Genomic DNA, 12,038 nt, shown 5'->3' with positions numbered 1-12,038 from the left:
ACCCTGAGCATAAGTATCATGAATCAAGCCCCTTGAAATCATAAGAACAGTTTACAAAAAAAGATAGATTTGTAGGGAGAGGGGGCTTTTATTTGCTTTCTGGGTTTAGAGTCTTTAGGGGACATGTTTTGAAGTGTTTTCCTCCAGAAACATTAGGGCTAGAAATTTACTTATTTTTTCAAATGAAAGTTGAGATTCTCTCATCACATGACTCCAGAAGCTAAAGCTTGAAACAAAGCAAATATTACGAGACTTGTGATAAGAATCATGAGAATGTGCAACACTGAAAATCAACAAACTTGTGTAAGAGAAACCATCTAAGAGCGATGTCTTCTTCGTTCCCCTTTTCCTCACCATTCTTGGTGTGTGTGTGTGGGGGGGGGAAGGTTATTCCAAGCCTTCTCCCTCCCTTCCTCCAACAGTCCTCAGTCCTAATCAAGGCTGTAGTGTCATGTCAGTCTAAATGGATCTGGTTCCCTATGGAGACACTCCAGAGTGACAGGAAGTGCTCCTACCCCTATCATGTCACTATCAGAATTACCTGTCACACCTCTAACTGGATTTCAATACCACTTTGCTCTGTGCTCTTATCACCTCCTTTTAAGTCATGCTTAGTGAGCTATGCCAAGGAAACACATTGCATTCCCTACTGCTAGTCCAGCAAAAACAGAAAAGGGTGTGGATGAGAAAAGCAGTGTGGAATCTAGCATAACAAGGTTACCTTTTATTTTCATTTAAAAAATGTCCATAGTTGCCTGTCTGAGGACCCTGGAATAAAGGTTGTTGTAGCAATGGTTTTACATTGCGGACTTATGTATTTTCTAGCAATTTTAAAATATTTGTTTAGTAGGAAATGGGAACTGCCCCTTTAAAAAAAAGGGGGCAGGGTACTTGATAAGCAAATGCACGTATTTGTTTTATTAATCCTGCCTGTAAGTCCAGAGCAGGGAAGACGGAGCCTGTAGAAAGCTGCTTAAGAAAGGTCAGAACTCAAGGGATAATAAAGTTCTCTAAGAAAGCGAAGCCTCATCCTTCAGCGTGTAACACTAGAGTGTGAATTTGGTGTTTATGAAAATGACTTGGCTTGACCCAGGCATAAAAGAGGGACAGATGATAGAGAGATCACTGAGCGAAGGATGAAAGGCCCCTCACCCACAGGCCTGAGCATGCTATCTCTGCAGCACACTCCACTCCTGCTTCCCTAATGAGAAAGATAAAAAACCCATTGCTCCCACAGAGCACCATATAACCCCTGGGCAGTTTCTCCCATCCCTCTTTGGAAATATACAATCTCCCTGCAGCGCGTATGGCGCAGATTAGTTATACGGCCTCTACAGGAAAGGGGCTAACTGCAGAAGAGGAAGATTGCCCCATCTATGATTATGATGAAACATGCTGCATGTGCAGAGATAGACAATCATGGCATAAATGGAAGGATGGGGAGAAAACCACAGGCTCCTCGAGTATTATATATTATGTGTATTACAGTTGTGCCTGGCAGCCCAAGATCAGGGCTCTGTTATGCAAGGCACCGTACAAATGCACAGATGGTCGCTGCTCAGAAAAGCTGAATAGGCCAAAGGGTTGCAGGGGAAAGAGACCCAGAGAGGTCAAGTGATTTGTCCAAGGTCTCATAGCAGGTGAATCATAGAGTCAGGAAAACAATTCAAGGCTGCTGATTCCCAGTCCTGTGCTCTATCTAATAGCTTAGTCTGCCTCTCAATCATTGGAATATTTCATAAACAGGCAGTAGCTGATTCTGGAACCCCAGGGGATGGAAGGCCTCACAAACTTTAGATGCATAACGAATAATCCCTCAGCTTCTGTACTCGACCCCCACTCTTCCACAGTGCAGTGAGAACGCACTAATTATGTTATAATTAACATTGCACTTAACTTGCCAGGAACGGCTCCTTCTGCTGTGTTCCGTGTGATCCTAGCCAGACCTACTTTAAAACATTTGCTCTGTGAGCAGCTGCTGGAGCAGCCATGAACAGAGCCTCTGATTAACGGCACTGGATCAGGCATTGGGTGTTGCTAAGAAACAATACAAGCCCTAGGAACACACCCTCCTCTTTCTGACCCCCACTACCTTCCCATTAACAAAGAAAAGAGTTTGTGTTAGTCTAAAGGCTGAGGACCAGGTTGACGAGATGAGAGTTAACTCTACTGGATGGAATCAGACTAAACCCAGCACTTTAAAGTGGCTTCATCCAGTAAGATGCAGCAGCTCAGCGAGAGGAACGGAAGTCCCAGAAATCACAGGCATGGCCACTCGCTGTGTCTGCTACAGAAACAACAACATCAAAGTCCAAACGTAACCTTAGGGTAAAAGTCGGACGCAGAGAAGAGGGGCAAGGAACAGAGGGTGTGGTGGGAAGATGGGGGAGCAAGGAGATGAACAAGGCTGCTAGCATTGTCTCTAATTTCTAGTTTCTACTGCCTTTAAACTGGGTTTGTTTAATTGCAACAGGTAGTAAAATAACCCCCTCTGGCGGCCATGAAGAAAATTGGGACTGCTGTTGATCATGCATAAGGACCTCACCTTGTCATTATCCTAGAGTAGGAGCTCCCAAGTTTTATTTACAGGTTTATAGAGGCTCAACACAGCAGGGCCTCTTGATTTCAACCTCTAGGTGCTACTACAGTACAAACAACAGGGTCTGCAAGTGTGATGAAAGCAAAAGTAGCCAGACACTACAGATTAGATGAATGCACAACAATGGGGAGTTTTTACTTTCAAGATTCTTCGTCCTCTTTCAAGTCATTTTCGTACTCCTATGTTCACGGAGGATGTTTGTTTGTACTGTCACTGGTATCATGCACTGCAATTTGGTGTTTGTGGCTTTATTTATGCTGGGTTTTTTGCCAAAAAAAAGTTCCCTTTATAGTCAGTTCTTCCCCAGCAATGGTAGCACTGGTTAGTTACAGTGCTAGGGTAGACAAGGCCCCATGTAACCAACTGTATTTTAACCACCATGTTATCTAGCCCTGCCGTAAGCAGAGTTGGACAATGATGCATGTATGAGATATCACAGACAAGTTAGAGTATTAAGATATATTATTCATATGGGCGCTAGCCTAACTCTGCTCCCGCTGAAACCACTGGTCAAACTCATTGACTTCAATAGGAACAGAATTAGGTTAATGAGGAGTGCTTATGAAAATCCCACCCAGGACTAGAACTGTGAGTTCAATACAGTTTATTACACGTTTGTAGTATCAGTGTGATGACTAATTGCTAATGTCAATAAAAATGTGTATTGTAAAGATACACATTAGTTTTAAGTAGCAGCCACTCACTTTAGAACTATCGGAGTTTTTATATGCAGTCACAAATGCTGGAAGGTTTCTAGGAGAATGAAGACCTGATTCTGAGCCTGACCTTAACCAGGACTTCCTTGTTCCAGGTACAACTGAGATAGACGGACAGTGGGACATAAATTGCAGGTTTGAACATTTCTTTAAAACATCTGGCCTTCAGGATATAGGGCAGTAAAGCAAAAACCTGAGCAATATGATGGAGAATTACAAACATTAGCCATTAACACTTGAAATCAGACGTGGGCAGAATACATTTCACAAAGACAAGCCTAAGCCATTCTGCATTTCTTGGCAGAAGGTGACTTATCTATTGTGAGATACAACAGCCTCAGAACCTCTTCTGCTCGGCAGAGCTTGAAGGGAAAGACAAAGGCAGATTTACAAACTGTGGAAGGCTGATAGCATTGTTTGCTGCCTGAGCAGGGAATAGGAAGCTCAGCGAGATACAGCACAACCTCACTCCGTAATCACCAGTCTGGGAGAATCAGTCCATCACTTCCCAATAGCTCACCACACTTCAAGTCTCCAAGTGGAGTCTAGCACAGGCGCTCTTTGATTTTCACTTCGTGCACACTGGTTTTTCCGTTAGTTTATATGCCAGCCCGCTCTGGCATGGTCTTAGTGAAATTCAGAGCCCAGAGGGGAGGATCCCAAAAAAATACAAGGTGCATTTTTCTTAGACTCCATATCAGCAAACTGCTTAGAAGAGAATGTTTCCTTTCCCACGGCTCTGATGTCTTGATGAGGTACCGGTACCACTATGCTGAGATGGCCCATTAGACACCAGACAGGTGGCACCACATCAGATAAGCAAGCTCCTTATCTCTGGAGCTCCTTGCAAGTTACCGCTTTTAAAGGTTTGAAAGCATCAATGATAATCGTAGCTAAGCTTTGAATTTTACTCCCTCCAAACAGAAACTGATCAGACCCCATTTATTTGCTCCTCTGGGGTTTTAACAAGTCCTCCCATTATGGCTACGTCCCAGCAGACTTGCTTCAAAGACAAGCCCACTTAATCCTGTCTAGGTTCTTACACTGCCCTAAGCACTCTGGTATCTGTGTACTACTTAGCCTGTGCAGTTTGGGAAAAGCAATGGAGGCCAGCCAGCTCATGGATCACTGGCAAGCACCTCTCAGAGGCCAAGGCTCATTTTAATAAAGTATCATTAATGCAGTTATAGCATGTGAGCAAAGAACCCCAAATGTACACTCAATGGCTTGTGGCATTCTCTCAGATTGCAGTCACACTATCCCAGGCAATCTGCCATTTATTCAGCATGCCCAACTGCCTAATGGCGGAAGCCTCACAATGCACAAACAGTAGATTCTTTTGAAATCCTTAAAATCAAATGGGTGGTGAACCACTAGGTGGTGCTATTCAATCCACCGCTGTTGTGAATGGTGCTCCCTGCTCAGCTCTTGCTGTGTGTGTAAGCTGCTTTGACATTCCAAATACATGGTGCAACCTGTTAAGCCTTTCCATGGTGCTTTTGTATGCTGCTGAGTGATTGGCCTTCAAGGCTGATGGTCAAATAGATTCCCCGCTCTTTACTCAGAGGAATCCTAGCTAAGGCCTTGTCTACACTAACGTAATTTGGTAGGCAACTGTGTAGCAGTACTCAAGTGGCAACGGGGGACAAACCTTAAATCAAATGGCCTGAGTCAAATGGACCCAGTGCACAGGTGATACTTAGTCTAGCACAAGTTCAATTACTGAGTTCGCTTCCCTTGTGTAGACACACCCCCTAGATCAATAAAACTACTTGTGTGAACAAGGCAAGAAGGATTCAGTCCTGACCGATCAAAAAGAGGTAACAGTTAAAGATCTGTAAATTTTTAAGGGTCAGTCTCAGGTCATTTATGAACTCTCTTCAAGAGGCAAGATTCACATAATGTATAAAATCAAACCCAGTTCAGGTATTCATCACATCCACGATTCTCTGAAATCTTGCATTAACCAAATAGCGGATTTCATAGAAGCGAACGTTCTATGTTATTTCTATGGCAGATGCTCCTGCAGCCTGGTTAGTGAGATCGCTGAGCACATAAATCTGTGCTTAACTCACTGTTCATTTCTACTTAATAGCTCACCTTTAAATAAAGGACTGAGACCACACGTGAAATGTTGTCCAAAACTGTTCCTAAAACAAATAAACTTTAAAAAAAAAGAGGATTTAGTGTTAGAGGTCTTTCATCAAATTTAGGGTTAAACATGAATCTTTATATGATAAATGCTCCCCTCCCCCTTGACCCCCCCCCACTCATTTCCTCCCTTCTTCACCACCTTTAAACCCAGCCACTGCCCAAGTGAGCTCATGTCACAGTCACTAACCTCCAGTCAAGAATGTGTGTGATCCCAACTACACAAGGACATGAATGACACCATTTAGCTGCCCTAGGATTCCATGTGAGGGATGAGGGATGCCACTATGCTGTTCCTTTGCACCAGCCATTTTCATATTGATACTGTAGTAAAAGATAGCATCCTAAGAAGGATGGTATCCTATCTTTAGATTACCCCAATGAGTAACAATCCACTTCACTTCTGTTAGCAAGACCACCTCTATTAAACAACCTATTTTGTATATCCCTTAAGTGATCATTTAAATCAGGTTTCACTGTACTGAAGACAAAAACAGAGGCCCATACAGAGGGGATGCTATTTCCTAGGCTTTTAAAATTAAGCGTAGTCCCTTCAGGAGATTGACACCGCTCGATTCCATTTCTCTTTGCTTTATTGTAATGCTCTTGTAAAAGAGGACACTGAAGCTCAAGTCCAGTACCACTCCATAGGACAAGGAATATTATTCACTGAAATTGCCATTCCCGTTAACGTCACATAACACAAGGAAAATTAAAGATACAGTACCCCCCCACACACATTTACCAAACTTCTGCTGGCACAAAAATGGCTCCAGAAGAGGTCATTGTAGGCCATTACAATCCAACACTCTAGTAATGGGCATTAGATTCCACTTTACTTTTATTTCAGTTCTAGATTGCACAAGCCTTCCTTGGGCAGGGATTTTAAAATTAGATCACTTACAAAGGCAACAGGGATACTGACATACTTTTGTTGATTGCTATTTTGACCTCAAGAAGGGGCACTGCATCTTTAAATCTTATTTCCTGGATCAGAATACAAAGGAGGTTTCACTCACACTTGTTAAATTATTGCACAGATTATTACACTGAAATACATTATTTACCTGTGGAATGTTACAATGTTTGGAGTGGGGAAAAAAGCAGCAGCATTATCGTACAGATCAAGAATTAAGGAGAGTTGGCCAAAGATTTCTTGAAATTTAGTAACCAGTGACAGGCTTCAAGACAAAATGAAAGCAACATTTCAAAATCCTAAATGCTAGAAGCAAAAGATCCAGTTTCTGGTTTGGGAACACTCAAGAACTAAGATGTTTTGCTCCTTTGCATACAGCACTGAGTTTGAACGCCCTAGAAGTTCTGTGCTGTAAATATGCCATTGATGAGATCCATCAGTTTAAATGAAATGGAGACTGAAACACTGGAAAGGCTAACCTGGGAGATGCACTATCAAATAGAAAACTTCCCCAATTTCATTTAAAAAAATGAAATTTTTCCCCTTCATTTAAAAAAAAAAAATTCATGCTACTGAAAGGTGCAAGACAGTTCTGAAAACAGAAGTCCTGCTCATCCACAAAACAAGCACAGCATACTGTGGCACTACATGCTTGCATGCCCTGGGAATGTGTCTCAAACTCAGAGCTGGGCCACATCTACGCAGCTGAGGCGCCACCATTCAGTTATTGGTACGTCTCAAGAATACAACGGTGCCAGCTGTGAGGGTGTTTTTTAGGCTAAGAAAACATTTCCACTGAGAACTGGGCTTTGATACTGCCCTCCCCTGACTGAACAGCTTTCAAATGGCCGCTAATAAACTAAAACCAAAGAGAACAAATATTGGCCAAAGGAAATGCCCTAGTTTCACCCTCCTCTCACCTCTACTCAAAGACATGCTACACCCTCTGGATTTTGATGAGCAAAAAATTCATTTTTGATTCAGCGGCGCTAAAATGAATGGGAAATGCATGTCCTTGGATTGAGCAACAGGCCCAGTTTTACTGTTCCATCCGTATCTTCCATCACAGTGCTACTTTTTAAGCACCCTACAATATCACTCTGGAAGCGTAAGGGTGCGTTAAGACTCCCCACAACAGTGCAAAGGAGGAAGCTATTCCTTCACTGACTCCTGGACTGGAAGAACACCACTGTTACAAAGTTCTACTCAGTCAGGGCTCTGATTTTCACTATGTTCAAGTATAGACCTAAAAACTATGTTGAGCCAATCTTAGCTGCAAGTGTGATGTAAACAATTCCCTATTAGGCAAACCACAAAAGTGGGGAGAATAGGGACAATAGTATATGCACATCAAATTATTTTTAAATAGATCGCTCAACCTATTACAGAAAGCTATTTCAGGAAGCTGGTGAAAAAAAATGACAGTAATAAAATAGAACACAGGAAGCTGAATCAGCTTCACATCATTTTAGACAAACAACTTCAGAAGTCAGGCAACCCAGCTAATCAGGTGCATTTTGCTGTCACGACTACTGCAACACTTCACAAAAGATAACTGCTAGTCAAGGACTGGGCAATACCACTTCACATACAAATTACACAGCATGGCCTTCAAAGTACATGCATTAGTTTCAAACTGGGCAGTAGACAAGTGAAAGGAAGAGCAAGTAACAGAAGTGTATGCATAAAATACAAGAACTGTTACATGTTTAAACATGCAGTCAAGCCATGACAACAAGATCTCAAACAGAAGAGCAGAAATTCCAGTAAAATCACTCATATGGATTCTGGCTGTAAATGTTCTTGAAAATGGTGCCGTTACCACAAGAAGCATCAGTGTCTTAGATCTTGCAGTGCTGCTGCCATTTTAAAAAGGGTCATTCGGCAACTAGGATTCCTTAGTGTGACACACAAAGCTTTGCATTAGTCTGGCACAAGTAAACTCTGGATAATTACTAGCATTGCGTGAAGTACTCTGATTAGGTGTGGGTCTCAACATATCACCAAAAGGTTACTGAAAGGGTACTAAATCAAGAGAAAGCCATTGAGATAAAGAATGGGGGAGCAGCATGGAAGAGGGGATAAAACAGATCAGAAAAATATTCAGCTGATAATCAGAAAGACTATAGTGATAGAAATACAACAAACAATCCTGCAAGATCAAAATTTCTCCACAATATAAATACAGAGGTTACTACTAAGACTATAAATCAAGAAACCGTTAATACTTTTGGGCAATTCATGATTCTTTTCTTTTTTCTGGCTGCTGAAGACAGTTAATTTATGACCAATATCCACTGGTTAAATTTGAACCTTCTCCATGGTGAACAACAGAAACTGAGCAATAGCTGAGACAGAAAACTTATCAAACGATCAGCATCAGCTATCATTTGGTCAGCTTGTCAATACAAAGATATTCTTACTCTCAAAAGATTCACAAATATCATCCACGGTACAGAATTCCACACTGATATCTGAAGTATTATCCAATGGCACCATGATTTGAAGTTTTCAAGTGACGTCTAACTACAATATTCACTTATATTGTATATTTATGACATTACACCACAGTAACAATAAAAAAATAGATCTACACCCCATCCACAGCAGACAGATACTTAACATAAGACACCTTCGTTAAAGGAAATATCTGAATTCCTCTATTTTAGTTTTCCATATTCAAAGATTATGGGTTTATAAATCATGAAAAGAAGATAAAAAAATAATCAAAGCTCAGACCTGACTAGAGTCTCTCTGAATTTTTTTTTTTTAAAGGTATTAGGGAAATTGTGGAGGAAAAGGTGGTTTAAACAATTATAGAATTGTTTCTATTTGACAAATTGAAGAGAAGATTAATCAATGTGCTGAATTTAAGTTTCACTGTTAAATCCAGAGTTCTATTCATCAAAATTAGCTTGTCTCTATCTTTAACAATGTTTTATTTTCCCCTCTCTTCTCCAATTTTGTTTTACTGTCGCTAGATTTTCCCAAAGTTTCATTGCTGTTGTGCTCAACACATGCTGATAAAGGATCAAGCAGAAGAGAAGAAATGTTTCTGTTAAAATGAAACCTAGCAGGTGAAATTAGGAATCTGGAAGGAAGAAAGCTAAAGAGAGGAAGACACTTCTTAATAGTTAAAGGGAAAAATACTATAACTCTGCATGATACACCTGCAGAAAATCTGCACTGTGTACATCCCTAAACCAAAGGGCAAGAAGTGGTGCCATTCTCAACACTCCTATATGGTCAGCCTGACAAAATGGTGAATTACATACTAATCATCATCTAGCTCTAGTAGTTTATTTTTTCCCCCTCATCTAGGAATTCTCTAAGAAAAAAAAAGGTTTAAAAAAAGTTCTCAAACCTTGCAAAGTTTAAAAATACAGCTTCAATAAAAAGTGTCTTAACAGCTATTTTTAACTGCCAGATTTAATGCAGTCCCAGCAGTAGAGAGAGGCATTTAAACTGGTACTTATTCAACTGCAGTTCACACTCCCAATTGCTGGCTATCTGTTGAAGATATATCCCCTCCTTTCCCTGCATCACCCCACCCCATATGTTCTCTAGAACTTCATTAGAAGTTAGGAATACTGGAGGGGCAATCCTAAGAAACTACGCATGCAATATTGTGCCATGAAAACATGCTTGCACTGATTTGTTCCTCTGAGTTCTCATTTTAAGAAGTTAGCATAGCCAGCTCCAATAGCGCTATGGTGAGGAGAATGTATCTATTACTACCCTTTACGATGGGAGAGCCATATCTTCATATGGTCATGATGAGACTGAGACACTATTTGTTTTTCTAAACTGGAACAGAAGAAAGGAGAATGAAGGGGAAGCACAAGGTAACAGGTCGACAAGGACAACCATGTTAATCCAGTCGTGTGTGAAACTTCTCTCATCAGAGAGCACGGACTCCTTCCTTCGCCATGCGAAGCAGGGTTACAGAGGCCTACCAGTTCTGGTTATCCCACCCATCATCAGCTGCTGAAGACACTTTTGTCATTTTCTTGGGGGATTTTTTGGTCTTGCTCTCCCCTCCAGCATTTTCCCAGTTGGTCTCCCAGTTTTCCCAGCTGTCGCTGTTACTGTTCTTGTTGTTGGAGACCGTCCCCGAACCCCAGACGTCCCAGCTATCAGAGCTCTTCTTCTCTGTGGAATTGTCCACGTAGGTCCAACTGTCACTGCTTGGGGATTTATGAGCCTTGGGTGGGTCTGAGTTGCCAAAGGTTTCCCAGAAGCTTTGATCTACAGCATTGTTCTGGTAGCCCTCTCCTCCACTGTTCTGATAGCTGTCTCCCTCAGGTGGTCTTTAAAGCAAAAAGAACAGAGGTGGGGGAAAATATCAGCTTTTGTACCACTCATCTCACATTATTGAATTAATAAATCTGCTTAAGCGTAAACCTTCACCCCCAGCTCCTACTAAGCTTGTGTGTCATCAGCTTATAAATTAGGTATTTCTGCAGGGAAAAAATGGTATTTCTGCATTTAAATTTAGAGCTGAGACATTAACCAACAAGAACAAACAAAACAAAAGTGCCAGTATCCTTTGCTCAGAGCAATTTGGAGATGACAGAGATGAGTAAGGCAGAAGATCTTGAATGAATATATTTAAAACGGAGTCTGCCTTGGGTTTTAATTTCCAGATTTTGCTGGTTTGGGTAATCACCTTGAAAATATAAAAGATGATATATTCCATCTGAATTGGTATGAATTAAAAAAAGTTACATTCAGAGCTATTTTGGTCTCAATGCAATACCCAGGGCTGATGACCAGCTAAATTAAATCGTATTTGTGTGCCGCGTATTACCTGTTTATTATATTAAATGGTATTTACTACTTTTGAACACTAGTGAAGATTGGATGAAAGAAAAATGTTTCTTCCTACTAAAATTAAAGACACTAGTATTGCTGAGGAAGAGTTTTCCCTGCTACTTTTATATTATAGGGAAAACACAGGGTACATCTTGACATACTTTATGAATCCATGTATTTTAGAGAGAAGAAAAAAAACAAAACAAAACAAAACAAAAAAGATAGTACCTTTCAGAAAGATCATCTGATTTGTTGGAAAAGAAAGTGGTGACGTCCCGCCATCCCTTACTGCCGACCCCCTGAACCTGGAAAAAAAGAACAAGGTTATTTCACACTTAATGAATTGCCGCATATTTGGACTGAGCTCATACATTTGTTCTAATAAAGACTGCTACCCAAAATCCATAATGCACCACCACAGAACACACCCTTGTGCATATGAAGACATATTTAAAGCAGCCTCACAAAGTTCGACTCACCCACTCGGGAGGCCAGTATGGCAATTAAAATAGGCTCTTCTTTTGTCATCGTCATAGCAAGTCATTGTTATGTCTAGGCTATTAAGCTTTCATTATGATTTTGCAAGGTCCATGAAAGAAACATTGACTGGACAGTGCTTAACAAGCGAGCAATTAACAAAAAAAATTGGACAGACAACCAGGGCTTATTTTTTTCCACTGATTGTTGGTAGTGACAGCTTCTGACTTTTACCTTCAAATTTTCTGATGAAAATGTTGGGATTGCTCAGAGCAGGAAGGGTCACCTGATTCTCCATTGTGCTGGATTTTGTGAGGTCATTGTGAAAATGACAAACATCACCAGTTCAGAATGGTAATATTTT

General features: G+C 41.0%; 2 protein-coding genes across 8 annotated transcripts in view; both read right to left on the bottom strand.

The window, feature by feature from the left end:
* The window catches only part of LOC120380657 (DEP domain-containing mTOR-interacting protein-like), a 54,068-nt gene extending 48,632 nt beyond the window's left edge, over positions 1-5,436 (bottom strand). Inside the window, exon 1 of the mRNA XM_039498583.1 lies at positions 5,416-5,436. The gene's annotated coding sequence lies outside the window, so the exon portion shown is untranslated. The remainder of the gene's footprint in view (positions 1-5,415) is intronic.
* Positions 5,437-6,041: 605 nt separating this feature from the next.
* The window catches only part of ARFGAP1 (ADP ribosylation factor GTPase activating protein 1), a 31,798-nt gene continuing 25,801 nt past the window's right edge, over positions 6,042-12,038 (bottom strand). For all 7 annotated transcript variants that reach the window (XM_039498913.1, XM_039498910.1, XM_039498915.1 and 4 more), the window contains 2 exons: positions 11,426-11,502; positions 6,042-10,692 (listed from right to left, as the gene is read on the bottom strand). In XM_039498913.1, coding sequence (XP_039354847.1) covers positions 10,335-10,692; positions 11,426-11,502 — 435 coding nt within the window. In that variant the 3' untranslated portion in view covers positions 6,042-10,334. The remainder of the gene's footprint in view (positions 10,693-11,425; positions 11,503-12,038) is intronic.

Source organism: Mauremys reevesii, linkage group 13, assembly GCF_016161935.1.
Source record: "Mauremys reevesii isolate NIE-2019 linkage group 13, ASM1616193v1, whole genome shotgun sequence".
Taxonomy (NCBI): Eukaryota; Metazoa; Chordata; order Testudines; family Geoemydidae; genus Mauremys; species Mauremys reevesii.
This window is presented reverse-complemented; position numbering and strand designations above follow the sequence as displayed.